Here is a 14,613-nt window from a genome sequence, read left to right as displayed (position 1 = left end):
GCACTGGCAACACCAAGTGCTGCTGCTGCTGGGCACAGCTGCTGGGCCAGCACTGACCTGCCCTCAGCTCTGCACACAGACATTGCTGCTGCAGCTCCAGAGAAGGCAACAAAAGGGCATCTCTGAAGAAAACTTTGCTCGGAGATCCTTTAGTTCCTTTACAAGCCACCGAAGGCGCAGCACCTCATTGACACCATCTGTGGCCACAGGGAAGATGGAGAGAAACAAAATGAGAAATGGCAAAAACAATGACATTTATCTGTGGACAATATGAAAGAGGTAAAACAAAAGAAAAAAAATCCACAAACAAAGAAACAGGAAGTATCAAAGATGACTTTTATTATAAATGATTTGCAGAAATTGGCCAGCAGTTTAATGTTTCTGAAAGCATCCAGTCATCAGTCTCCTCACAGCAGCCTTGAGCTCCTGGTTCCTCAGGCTGTAGATGAGGGCGTTCAGGGTTGGAGGCACCACTGAGTACAGAACTGAAAGGGCCAGATCCAGGGATGGGGACGAGATGGACAGGGGCTTCAAGTAGGAAAATATGCCGGTAATGACCAACAGGGAGAGTACAGCCAGGTGAGGGAGGCAGGTGGAAAAGGCTTTTTGCTGTCCCTGCTCAGAGGGGATCCTCAGCACAGCCCTGAAGATCTGCACATAGGAGAAAACAATGAATACAAAAAAACCAAATACTAAACACATACTGACAGCAAGAATTCCAAGTTCCCTGAGGTGGGAATTTAAACAGGAAAGTTTGACAATCGGGGGAATTTCACAGAAGAACTGGCCCAGGGCATTGCCATGGCACAGGGGCAGGGAAAATGTATTGGCTGTGTGCAGCAGTGAATAGAGGAAGGCACTGGCCCAGGCAGCTGCTGCCATGTGGGCACAAGCTCTGCTGCCCAGGAGGGTCCCATAGTGCAGGGGTTTGCAGATGGACACGTAGCGGTCATAGCACATGATGGTCAGGAGGGAATAATCTGCTGTGATAAATAAAAGAAAGAAAAAGGCCTGTGCAGCACATCCTGTGTAGGAGATGTTCCTCGTGTCCCAGAGGGAATTGTGCATGGCTTTGGGGACAGTGGTGCAGATGGAGCCCAGGTCAGTGAGGGCCAGGTTGAGCAGGAAGACCATGGGTGTGTGCAGGTGGTGGCCGCAGGCTACGGCGCTGATGATGAGGCCGTTGCCCAGGAGGGCAGCCAGGGAGATGCCCAGCAAGAGGCAGAAGTGCAGGAGCTGCAGCTGCCGCGTGTCTGCCAATGCCAGCAGGAGGGAGTGCCTGATGGAGCTGCTGTTGGACATTTGAGCTGTCTTGGAATGGGGATCTGTATAAAAAGTAATCATGGAATAGTTGGGTTTGGAGAAGACTTTGAATATCCCAGCACATCTTGGGGGCACTTTCCCCCCACTGCCTGCCCAGGTCTCTGCTGCCTGGAGCTGTCCCTGCCAGCAGCTGCTTCCCTGTGCCCAGGGCTGGGCCCTGCCAGTGCTGCCAGAGCCCAGCCCAGCCCTGGGGGCTCAGCTCTGCCCTGCAGACCCCTCCCAGCTCTGGCACTGCCCAGGGGATGCTCTGGCTCTGCAGCCTCTGATAGGAATATCAGAGCAACCCTGAGGAGGCTGGAAAAGCGACACTGATGCTGCCTCAAAGGGGCCCTGTGCAGATATCTGTCACTGCCTGGTTTATTCAGATCTGAGACAAAATGTTTTTATTATTCCATTCTAAACTGAGAGATGAAAATCTATAGGCTCGATCCAGGCAACCCAGAGCAGTATATTAAAAAAGCAGGATTTTCGCTTTTATGCAGCCCCTGCCTTGCTATGCTCCCTGTATAATGTACTTGGAAATGTGCTGCAGTTAAATGCCATGCTAAGAGCAGCCCTGAACACTGCAGCATCCTCACCACACAAGAACACTTCCAAGCCCTACCAGCTGTCTCCTCCCACCCAGATCTTGTCCCCCAGTGCTGGCAGCAGCTGCCAGGGCTGGCTGAGAGCTGTCCCTGGCAGGCAGAAGAGTCCCTGCCCCAGCACAGTGCCCTGGGCTGCAGGACCCTGCTCTGCAGGACAGCCCTGGGCACCCCTGGCTGCTCTGCACAAGAGACAATCAGAGAATGTACTCACAGCGTCTGTAGGCATTGGGAAGTTCCAGCTTGAGAAGATGGCTCCAGGAGCTGCAGCTGCATTGTCCTGCTGCCAGGGGTTCCTGTGCCAAGGGCTGGCAGTTATTCTGTCCCAGGCACTTCTCAGCACCTTCCTAGCCCTGACTGAAGCTCCCTGTGCCTCTGTTCTGTGCTTGGGGTGGCTGCAGGCAGTGCCCCAGCCCTGCTGGGCTTGGAGAAAAGCTGCTCATTAAGAGAAATGTGCTTTTGAAGCTCTTCTTGGTTACCAGGAGCTGCCTCTGTGCCAGGAGCCAAGCCCAGCTCAGCAGCACAGACACAGTAGAAGAACTTTAATGAGCCTCTGGGGCTTTGTGCTCAGGCCCTGAATATCAGTCCCTGAGAGGGAGCTGAAGAAACCTCTCCAGAACTCCAAGTCAGAACCCAACTCCAAAGTTTCTTAGACTTTTAATGGGTCCCAGTGAGGGACATGACTGAGAAAGTGTCCCCAGGCCCCAGGCAGAGCAGAGAACTGGAGGCCAGTGATGACAGGTGGGGACAAAGAGAAGCCAAGTCTTGGTGCCCTGGGGCACAGCAGGGTCTGTGCCACCACGACCTGGGAGGAGACACCTTGTCCTGAGGCACTGGGGCCTCCTGGAACATCCCCATCCAGGCTGGGCACTGTCAGCCCCTTGTCCTGCCCTCAGCATCCCCCCCTAGCCCACATCCCAGTGGCCTCAAGGATCTGCTGGAAGGAGTCCCTGGGGAGTCTTGCTCAGGAATGGCCCGGGGGGCTCCTGAATGCTCCCTGCAGGTACTGCAGGTTTTTCAAAGGACTTTGGGTTTGGCTTTTGCCTTGGAGTCTCTGAGAGGTTTGTGTACTCATGGCTTCCAATTATCTACTAAAGTCCCTGGAGAGGCTTTGTCAGTAACAACACTCAGTGGGGGTCATTAATGCTTCAGGGTACTTCAGTTATTTTAAGGTACTTGGTGTTGCCCTTTGGATACAGACTCTGTGAGAGGTTTGTGCAATCATGGCCCCAATTATCTATTTTAATGAGTCCCTTGAGAGTTTTGTACTGACATTCAGTGGGGCTCATTAATGTTTTGAGGTACTCAAGGTTTTAAGGTACTTTGGATATTTCTTTCTCCACTCTCCATCTCTGAGAGGTTTTTGTGCCATCCTGGCCTCCAATTCTCTCCTGCAAGGAGTCCATGAGGAGCCTGTGTTGGAGAGGTACTTCAGTGGGACCCATTCATGCTTTGAGACACTTTGGGTCTTTCCTCTGACTTTGACTCCTGGAAAGGTTTGTGCAATCTCCTCTCAGGCCCTGAGGTTCAAGGGCTCAGCTTCAAATGCACCTCAGAGCTCATTAGGATCAGGCAAGTCCTGCCAAACCATGGCTCTGCCTTGATTTCCCTCTGGTCTGGAGCAGCTCATCAGGAAGGTTTCCTTTTACAGTTACAGAGAAATGTTTCACTGAGCTTCTAAGAAATATGTAATCCTATTTTAAAGACTCTATTTTATTATTTTTCTCTTTTGAGAAGAGGTGATTGCAGCATTCCATTCCTGATATTGATGTAGTGCTGCTCCTAAGGAGGTCTGGCCATGTCAGAAGAGTTATACATTGGAACTGGAGTCCATTGTGGACAGCCACACCTCAGATTCCCCAGCCCCATGTGAGACATGATTTTCACTTTCAATATTTTCAATGGTTTATTAAGTCCTTATCAAAATACAACAGAAGGTTCTTGATTTCATATCTTTTCAAATACAACAGAAGACTGAATAAAGAAAAGAACACAGTGCCGGAAGCAAAGAATTCAGTCATCATGTGCTCATCTACAAAATGATGCTTTGTCTTTTACACCTCTAGCCCCTCCCAAAGTCTTGTCAATCGACTCCTTTTTCTCTGTCTAGTGGCAGAGATCACTGTCTTACACCTTGATTGGAGGTCAGGTGCTGCCATAGTAACAAGCCGACCCTCCCAAATGCCCCAACTACTGAGGCCGTCCTGTGATAACAATGCAAGGGGGAGGGGAAGGATAACTATACATCTACAAAACTTCTCTTAACATATATTTAATATTCACCCCTTAACTGTGAGAGTCAACCATAGAATTACTCATCTGTAACAAACCTCCTTTTCTTTTTGTAGAAGTCATTTTGCACGAAAAATTTAAGTAAAAAAATTTCTGTCTCTCTTGAATGAGTCACACCAGCATCTGTTGATGTGGCCAAGGACAGTGGGAACAGGAGAAAAAAATCTCAGGTTTTCCTTAGACACATTTATTTGGAATGCACAAAATGGCATCCCAGAGGTCCAGTATGGCTTTGACTCCCATCTACCGTGCCTATGTAGCTGCTATCCATAGTCAGTGTATTTTAGGGGTCAGTACAGTGGCCAACTCAGTCCTGCCCTCCAGTCCCTGTTGAATTAAAAGACAACTGAGGAATTATAGAGGTCTGGTATGGCCTTTTGTCCCTACCTTACCATGCCTACGGGGTTGTTACCCACAGCAGGGGTATGGAGCCTTCTTGGTAGCAAACAAAGGGGCCAACCCAGTCTTGTTTCCCTTCTTTTGTCTTATTTTCTTAAAGAAGCTGTCCCATTACCTTTTAGAGTCCCTTGTGTACTTCTCCTCAACAAATGCTGGTATTTCTCATCCATTAAAACAGGAAGAGTTCTCAAGCTGGTTGGTGGAAGCTTGACTCCACTTTTTGGGTGTCTTGGTGTTTTTCTGGTTGTCTTTCAGTCTCTGCTTGAGAGTCAATTTTGTTTCACCTGGCCTGGATGTTACAGTCCACTCTTTGGGCTCTTCTACTGGGCCTTTGACTATGCTGCCATGAATCCATCCCTGCTCTGCAGTTCGCACGGCCGATTTGGTGGTGAGCAGTTCCTGAAAGGTTCCTTCCCACTGGGGAGTTAGAGACTGATCTCCCTGTGGCTTGATCATCACCCAATCCCCAGGATTAATATTATGGATTCTGCAATTCAGGCTGGTAGATTAAGTCATTGCCCCTTTATGTCTTAGCCCTTCTAAGGTTTGTGCTATGGACATAACAAATTTCTTGGCATTGGTTTCCCCTTCCTCATAGGTGGCAACCTTCTGGGGTGAGGTCTGGAAGGGAAACCCAAACATCATTTCATAGGGTGATATCCCCAGATCTGACTGGGGTTGGGTTCTAATTCTTAATAATTCTTAATAATTCTTAATAAGGCCAAAGGGAGACATTTTATCCATGACACTTGGGTTTCAATCATTAGCTTAAACAGAGCTCTTTTAAGAGTTTGATTCATTCTCTCAACCTGACCAGAACTCTGTGGATGCCATGGAGTGTGTAATTCCCATTTTACTCCCAGGGCCTGAACAACTTTCTGCAATATCTTCAATGTGAAATGAGTTCCCCAGTCTGAATCAATCCTGTTTGCCATCCCATATCAGGGAATGATTGATTCTAGAAGTGTTTTACTCACAACATTGGCATTGGCTTTCACAGTGGGTACCACCTCTACCCAATAAGTCACGTGATCTACTATCAGTGGCAAAAATTTCCACCATTGTACCTAGGGAAGCTCAGTAAAGTCTACTTGGATGTTTTGGAAGGGCTCTAAGGCTAGTTGTCACCCTCTTCTGGGTGTTTTCCTCATGATTTTCTTATACACTTGTTGGCATATCACACACCCTCCAGTTACTTGCTTAGCTATTCTGAAAATTCCTTTGCATCCCAAATCCCTTAGAAATTGATCACTTAGCACTTGTGTACCCAAATGTGTTGTTCCATGTATGCCTTCTAGCATTTTCCTGGCCAGGAGTTTATTCAACATTTGCCTTCCATCTGGTAATCTCCACTTCTCTTTTTTATCTTTCTTGGCTCCTCTTTTAAGGAGTTCTTCCTCTTCTGTCCCACTGAATACAGGGACTTTTTGCATTTCTCTCATGGGTGTTAATACTATTATTAGTGTTTTTGTCTCTGATTCAATTGCATTTTTAGCCTCTAGATCAGCCTAATTGTTCCCTCACTCCTCCTGAGTTGCCCCTTTTTTATGTCCTTTAACATACACCACTGCTACTTACTCTGGTAATTGTAAGGTTTCTAACTCTTCTAAAAGAAATTTTTTGTGAATCAATCCCTTTCCCTTTGAGTTTAATAGCCCCCTCTCTTCCCAATTTTTTCCAAATATATGCACTATTCCAAAAGTGTATTTTCAGTCTGTATATATTGTTCCCCTTTTCTGTGCTAATATATCCAGAGCTTGTTTTAGGGCATACAACTCAATGCCTGGGCTGACCAGTTGGAAAGTAACTTTATCTTTTCTATGGCTACCAACCCTTCATGCACTATAGCGTACCCCAATACCCTGTGCCCCTTTATTACCTGTGAAGATCCATCGATGTACAATTGTTTTTCACTTTGGAGTGGTTGATCTGTTACATCCTCTCTTACTCTAGTTTGACAGTTTATAACCTCTAGGCAATTATGTATTAGTGCCTCATCTGGTTCTCCATACAAAAACGGGGCAGGGTTGAGTTGGTTACTGACGATTAGCTCTAAAACATTATCTGTTAAGATGGCTTCATACTTTAGCATTTGGGAATCAGTGAGCCATTTCTCAGGATACTCGTTACTGAGTCTGGGACATATATCTTCAATTTTCAATTAAAGTGCTAATTTTTGCTTTCTGCTATGAGTAGGGAAGTCACTGCTGCACCTGAATGCAGGTTGGCCACCCCTGTCTGACAGGCTCTAGTAATTTTGATAAATAGGCCACTGGTTTCCTGGATCCTCCTCAGTCCTAGGCTAACACTTCATGTGTTACCTCTTTTTCTATATCCACAGACAGATAGAAGGGTTTGTCTAAGGCAGGAAGACTCAGGGCTGGTGCACTGACTAATTTTTGCTTCACAGCTTCAAACGTTTGTTCATTGTCTTTTTCCCACCTAATCTCTCCAATTAACTTTTCACACAAGAACCAGATTGCCTGCGTGTATCCTCCAATCCATAGCCTACAATATCCCAACAGGCCTAAAAACCTTCTGACTTCTTTCTTAGTTTTTGGCTGTGGGAATGAGACTATTCCTGTAATTCTCTCAGGGTTCAGCCCCCAGCTCCCTTGACAAATGATATGTCCTGGATATTTCACTTCCCTTTCTACAAATTTGAGTTTCCCTTTTGATACCTGAAGTCCTTGGCGCCCCAGAAAATTTAACAACACTATGGTGGATTCCCAAACTTCTTTTTCTTCCCATCCTGAGAGAAGCAAATAATTTACATATTGGATGAGCTTTATCTCAGGTTTAATGGAGAAGAGTTGTGTTACTTCTCCTAGGGCTTGACCAAAGAGGTTTGGTATAGTAGGAGGCCTAGTAAAATATCTGTATTGTATTTGAATATCTGTATATAGGCCTTGCCCCGATAAGCCCAAGTTGTTCTTGGTGGGCTGCAGCTGCGATGTCCTTAACTGGGCTGCAGCCGTAGCTAGTGAAGAAAACTGGGATAAAAGGGGCTGGGCTTGGCCAGTCAGGGAGAGCCTGGAAGGAGCCCTGACTAAGAAGCAGCAACAAGAAGGAGGTGAAGTCTGTGATGTGAAGAACTGCCCCCAAGAAATATCACCGAGAAGGTACGAGACTTTAGAAATATGTTTGTGACAATATGGGACTTTAGAAATATGAAATACAACAAGATAACAACAGTTTGGGGGTTGAGAAAACCCTTGGAGTAACCCAGTCCACTGAAGCTGTTGCTTTCTCCCAGAATCGGGGTTCTCCCATTCAAAAGCAAATATAACCCACTTTTCTCTGCCAGTGGGTATGCCCAAAAAGCATCTTTTAGGTCTATCACACTAAACCACTGGGATGTTACTTAGGAGTGTATAGGGATTAGGCACTACTGGGTACCGATTCACTATTCTTTTGTTCACTTCTCTCCAATCTTAGACAAGCCTGTAAGTCCATCTGACTTCTTTACTGGTAATATGGGTGTATTATGGGGGGACATATATGGTTCTAAGATCCTGTCCTCAAGTAGGTCCTGGATCAGTGGCTGCAGTCCCCATCTCTCCTCCAGGGAGAGTGGATATTGTCATAGCTGAACTGGATGGTTCACATTAACTATTTTTATTACTATAGGTTTAATGTTCAATTTACCTCAGTTTTTTGGTTTTGCCCAAATCATCTCTTGAATTTTCTCCTCGTTTTCTTCCCTTAATTGGAGAAGCTCAACTACCATTTTCCCTTTCTCTGGGAGCACTCCAGAGAATGTCAAAATGCACCTGTAAATCCTGTCCTAATAAATTTCATCCTGCTTCTGGAACTAAAAGAACATCCCCAATTCCCATTTTATTTGTTCCTCCAAACTTTGTTTGCTGTATAACTGAGGCTTTGAAACTTTCCCCTTGTTAATGTTTGAAAAGACAGGTGTCAGCTAATGAAGGCAGGAGCCTCCCCTGAAATGGAAAATGTAAGCCCTCTTCCCTCCACATTGTTATAATTTTGAAATAAAGGGGGCTCTCAGGCACAGATATGGGAGCAGGAAATAACAGTTCTTTATTAGGGAAGAAAATTAAACAAATAAACAATGCAGTACATTGGAAAAACATTGACAGTCACAACTCAACCTGACACCCTGTGGGTCAGGGTGTTGGCGGCAGTCCAATTGGAAATGTGGCTGCAGCCCTCCTGCAGTGTCAGGTGTGGTTCTGTTGGAGCAGGCGGTCCTGTAGAAAAGGATGTATTCTTCCTCTGAAAATCCAGTGGAAGAAGAGACAGCTGCTGTTCCTCTGGGGAATCCAGTGGAGAAAGCTGTTCTGGTATTCCAGAATCTCCAGATTATATCTGGGTAGCAATGCTTGGCTCCTCCCTCTGGGCTCACATCTCACAATGGGATGCTGTAGTTCTTATCAGTCATGCAGTGACATTCAATAGCCCATTATAAGCAGATGTCCAGTCAGAGAGAGAAGGAAAACTGCCCACTTGACAAGACAACTGCCATAGAGATGGCAATAGAGTACATCTTGCCTTGCAATCTGGAACAACCCCAGAGCCATCAGCCCATCTCTGCTGGTTATATGATGAGGCCTCCAAATCCCATCTTGGGAGATTTTTGAGTCCTCTCCAAGGACTGTGAAAACGGAAAAATGTGGTCAAAGGCATTTTCTCCCAAATCTTGCAGTGACAGGCTCAATATTTCTAAATTGAATGAGGGTAGATTTACATTTGTTAGAAAGAGGAAATATTTTATAATTATGAGAGTGGCACAAAATGGCAACCGTTTTTCCAGAGAAGTGGATTCCCCATCCCAGGAATTATCCAAGAGCAGGAGCTTTGTGCAGCGTTGCCCATTGACACCCTCTCATCTCCAGTGACAGAATTCCTGCATTGTGGGTTCTCTGATGTGCTGGGTGCCCTCACAAGGCTTCTGGCCAGAATGTCTGCTGAGGGCAGCCAGGCTGCTGCTGGGTCAGTGACCTCACAGCCATCACCATGGCAGCCCTGTCCCCTGGGCCTGGCTCTGCCCTTTCCTCTGCCCCTGCCTTGGCTCTGCTGCCATGAAGAGTTTTGTCATTAATATCTTGTCCCCAAGGTGCTGGGGCCAGTGGCTTCCCAGTCAGGCTCCTGGAGCAGAAGTGGCTTTTCAGAGCCCAGCCAGGAATGAGCCCTGAGGCAGCAGCTCTGCAGTGGTGGCCACCAGGCCGGGCTGTCAAGGGAGGCTTCTGGCCGTGGCCTGCAAGCAGCTGCTGCTGCCAAGGTGCCTTTGGTGCCTCAGGCTCTCCCTGGCACAGCTCCCAGCACGGCACTCTGCCCTTGTGCCTGAGCCCTTCCCTGTGCTGGGGCTGGCCTGGGGCTTTTCCTGCAGCGGGACCTGCCCTGCTGATAGCACAGGAAAGGCAGTTCCTGCTGGAGCAGGAGGCTCTGCCTGCAATGGGCTCCAACAACTCCAGCAAGGCCCTGTTGACTTCAAAATTTCTTCCTAGGAAAGAACATTCTAATTGTTACAGCTCCCATGCTGTGGAGGAAATAACTCTGATCAAGATCTTTCTGTCTAAGCACAATCAGAATTTCTAGAAATCTGTCTGGTATACCATCATTAATCCTGTGGGACAAGTTCAATTCCCCCTGTCCAATCTTTTGCACCTTTGTCAATGTCTGGGGCTGGGATTGGATCCAGCCATTCCCAGTCTCCTCTCTGAGATGGAATTTTAGAAGTCATGGGGTTCTGGAGGGTTTTATGGCTTCTATGGTGGCTGCTGTGTGCCATTTCTCCACCCCATGACTCAGCAGGAATTTCTCCAAGGAAGAAACAAAGCTTTTGCCTGAATCTCCCACTCGGCCCATGACAGGAACCCCTGTGAGTGTCTGGGACATCCTGGGTCTTTGGCAGCCTGGGGACTCCTGGGATGTCACCGTGGAGCCCCCGTGAGTGCCTGTGACAGATCGGTGCCTTTGCAGCACAAGGTCCCCTGGGATGTCACCATGGAATGGCTGTGACTGCCTCTGAGCACAGGGCTCTTTACCATCCCCAGAAAGCTCTGGGAGGTCTTCATGGAGCCCCTGTCTCTGTGTGTGACATTCCAGCTCTGGAACAGGCTGGAGACTCTTGGAATGTCCTCATGTGTTGCTATAGGTCACAAAAGAACACAAGCGCACACCGCTGTTCTCATGGTGAAAAAAAAATGAAGTTTATTTTCTGACTTATCGCCAACCGACACGAAAGGACACAGGCACACACCACTTTCAGGTGAAAGGAAAAAAGGGAAGTTTTATTCTCTGACTCCACTATTTATAGTTTTACAAGGGTGACAGCGGATTGGAAGGTGACAGTGATACCTCTGCAATGCCACAGGTCAAACCAACAGTCCATCAAATCTCTCATCCTCCAAAAGGAATGAAAAACAATGAGTTGTTTACAGAAAAAGTGTGTGGGAAAGTTCACTACAAGAATGTCAACATCAGAAGGCTTAGAAAATCCTAGAAAACCAGGGCGACACTGACTCCAACATTTATAGTTTCCCAAGAGTGACAGTGGATTGGTGGGTGACAGTGCCACCTCTCCAATGACACTGGACAAACTAAGAATCCATCAACTTTCTCCTCCTCCATAAAGGAATGCAAAACAATGAGTTATTTACAGCAAGTGTGTGAGAAAGTTCGCTACAAGAATTTCAATATCTTAGAAAATCTTAAAAAATCAGGGCACCTCCGATGGAACCCCTCTGAGTGCCTGTGGCAACTCAGTTCTTAGCAGGCACCCATCACCAGAACCCATTGCTCTGGACAGTTTCCATGACAACCCTCCCCAGCCCCCTGTTGCTCTGGACAGTTTCTATGGCAACCATCCCCAGCCCCCTGTTGCTATGGTCAGTTTCCATGGCAACCATCACCAGCCCCCTGTTGCTATGGTCAGTCCCTCGGCAGCTCCATGGAGACCCCATGCCAGGGGTGGTTGCCATGGACACCAGCTCAGGCCTGCAGCCACAGCCTGTTGCCATGGCAACCATTGTCAGCCCCATCCCCAGGCTCATGGGATCCCAGAACCACAGAATTGGCTGAGCTGGGAGGGACCCATCAGGATCCTCCAGTCCAACTGCTGGCCCTGCACAGAACACCCCAACAATGCCAGCCTGGGCCTGGCAGCGCTGTCCAAACGCTGCTGCAGCTCAGAGAGCCCTGGAGCTGGGACCCTTCCCTGGGGAGCCTGGGCAGGGCCCCAGCAGCCTCTGGGCAAAAACCTTTTCCTGACATCCAACCGGAGCCTGCCCCGACTCAGCTGCAGCCGTTCCCTCCACTCCTGTCCCTGGGCACCAGAGGGAAGAGGTTCCCACAGCCCCAACCAGGGACCCGCTCCCAAGGCTGTTGCCATGGCCACCAGGGCTGGCACCAGCTGGGATGCTCGGTTTCCTTGGGCCGGGGTGCAGGTATGGGATTCCCCAATTTTCTGCTCCTGCTAAAACCGCGCTGCCCTCGCTGCCCTCCTGCCTCCCATGGAAAGCACAAAAGGCAAAGATCCTGGGCTGGGATAAGAACAATTTATTAGGAACAGCAACCAGATAAGGAACAAACTGGAACAGCAACAACACTGGTAACAGAAAGGATCAGAAAAACTATTTACAGGGAAAACTACAACACCACTGACTGTCTCTTTCCAGCCACATATTCACTCCTGCCTGGAAAGGACGCCCTTCTCCTCAGGGGAGGAGAGAGACAGTCCCTTTCCTGCCCCTAGCAATAACCTGATGTGGGAGTGAATATAATGACACAAACATGGCCAGACCCTCATGTTCTTGGACCCATATCATGTCATTGGCAGGGACAGGAAAAGGGACAGCTGTCTTCCCAGCTTTGATGACAGGGAACATGGATCACCAGGGCTCTTCCCAAAGGGGATCCTCCAATGGGGGATGAAGCTGGAGCAGTGCAAGAAGCTTTTCCTGCAGTGGGGGCATTTGCAGGGCTTCCCTTACCGGTGCCTCTGTTGGTGTTTGGTCAAATGAGAGCTCTGGGTGAAGCTCTTCCCACACTTGGGACACTCGTAGGGCCTCTCCCTGGTTTGGATGCACCAGTGGGTAACAAGGCTGATGTTCTCTCTAAAGCCCTTCCTGCACTCAGGGCAGCGGAAGGGCCTCTCCTCTGTGTGAATCCGCTGGTGCCTGACGAGAGTGGAAGTGGTGTGAAACATTTTTGGACACTCGAGGCACTCGTAGGGCCGTTCCCCGGTGTGGATGTGTTGGTAGGTGACGAGCTCAGAGCTGCACCTGAAGCCCTTCCCACACTCCAAGCACTTGTAGGGCTTCTCCCCATCATGAAGCTGCTCCTGGGCCACCAGCTCCGAGCCCTGGCTGAAGCTCTGTCCACCTTCCTGGCCCAGGGTGGGTCTTTCCTCCTCAGAGCAACCCAGGCTGGGTTTGGTGCCCCTCGTCCTGTGGGACCTCTGGGACTTTTCCTCTCCATTGGATTCCTGCACAGTAGAGCCGCTCAAAGTGGCCTTTCCATGAGGTTCTGCTGTGGGGATTTGTCCTCCCTGGTCTCCATCCTCTGCTTCTTGCCTGCAGGAGGAAGGACAAGGACAGGATGGGATTTGCCTCTGTGCCACAGGGAAGGAGAAGGAGATGTCCCCAGTGCTTCCCCGGCAGGATGGCATTGGCAGCAGCATTGTCCTGCAGCCGGGGGCCATGCTGGGCCGGGAGGTGGAGCAGGAGAGAGGGGGAAAGGGGCACTGACTTCTTCCTCACCTGCCTGGGTGTCCGGGGGCATTGTCTCAGTTTAAATAGACAGGTGTCTGCTAAGGAAGGCAAGAGCCTCCCTTGAAATGGAAAAAAGTAAACAACCTCCTTCCAAACTGTTATAATTTTGAAATTATGGGGCTCTAAGGCAACAGATATCGGACTAGGAATAACAGTTATGTAGCCAGAAAATTAAAATATAAATGCAATAGTACAGAGAAAAAACACCGACAGATTCAGAATACGACCTGACACCCAGTGGGTCACAGTGGCGGTGGCAGTCCCAATAAATGGTGGCTACAGTCTGCCTGCAGTGACAGGTGTGGCTGTGTTGAAGCAGGGATCCTGTAGGAAGGTGGCATTTTCCTCTGAAGATCCAGTGGTGGTGGTGTTTGGCCTGGTCTTCCTATGGGAATCCTGTAGAAAAGGTTGACTCTGGTCTTCCAGCCCTCTGATTATATCCAGGTAGGAATGCTTGGCTCCTCCCTCTGGGCGGAGCTTCTCACAATGGGATGATGGAATTTTATCAGTCATGCAGTGGCACTCAATGGCCCATTAACAGAAGATATCTCCTGGGAGGGAGGATGGGTTTTGGAAGAGATAAAGAAAACTGCCCAATTAACAGAAGGTAACTGCCCCATCAGATAGGAATAGAATACACGCTCCATGTTCCACTTAAGATAGCTGGGAAATGCTTTGCAGCATTCTGTGTCTGTGTCTCTATGTTCGTGTGTATTTTACACTCAAAGTCCCCCAAATTTCCAAGAAGTTTTCCCAGGGGTGTTGTCTTGTCCCTGTGTCCATCTGCACCTCCCTATGTCACTCTGTCACTGTCACCTCCACACATCTCTGAGCCACTGGCGCCTCCCAGGTTTGCACTGAATCCCTCCCTCCTGCCCTCCAGCACCAGCAATGCCCATGGCAGGGAGCTCAGAGCAGGAGCACCCAGGCCAGGGCTAATGCCAGGATCAGGAGCATCTGGCAGAGGCAGGAGGAATCCCCCATTCCAGGGGGTGCAAGGGGGGCACCCGTGTCCCCTGCCAGCCCCAGGGCTACAGACCAGGGAGGAGATGCCTCAACTGCCTCAGCTGAATTGATCCCCTCAACCCTTGGCCTGGGAAGTCTCTGGCTGGAGCACAATCTCTAGAGGAGAGTTCCCACAAGGAAGATAAAGAAAGGAATTGTTTCTTCCCTTTCTCTCATCCCTGCCCCGTGTGCTGATTTTCTTGTCATCTCTTAGCAAAACCAACAAAATGCATCTGCAATGAGGTGTTTCCCAGGGTCAGTTCCTAAAT

The 14,613-nt window shown here is 48.7% G+C and overlaps 1 protein-coding gene and 1 pseudogene across 1 annotated transcript in view; one reads left to right on the top strand and one right to left on the bottom strand.

Moving 5' to 3' along the window:
* The window catches only part of LOC132085897 (zinc finger protein 850-like), a 997,265-nt pseudogene that overhangs the window by 50,711 nt on the left and 931,941 nt on the right, over positions 1-14,613 (top strand).
* LOC132085926 (zinc finger protein 239-like) overlaps positions 12,556-14,613 on the bottom strand; it is a 33,370-nt gene continuing 31,312 nt past the window's right edge. Inside the window, exon 4 of the mRNA XM_059491393.1 lies at positions 12,556-12,950. Within this exon, the coding sequence (XP_059347376.1) occupies positions 12,556-12,950 (395 nt within the window). The remainder of the gene's footprint in view (positions 12,951-14,613) is intronic.

The sequence above is a fragment of the Ammospiza nelsoni genome, chromosome 33 (assembly GCF_027579445.1).
Source record: "Ammospiza nelsoni isolate bAmmNel1 chromosome 33, bAmmNel1.pri, whole genome shotgun sequence".
Taxonomy (NCBI): Eukaryota; Metazoa; Chordata; class Aves; order Passeriformes; family Passerellidae; genus Ammospiza; species Ammospiza nelsoni.
Note: the sequence above shows the minus strand (reverse complement) of the source record. Positions and strands in the feature narration are given on the sequence as shown.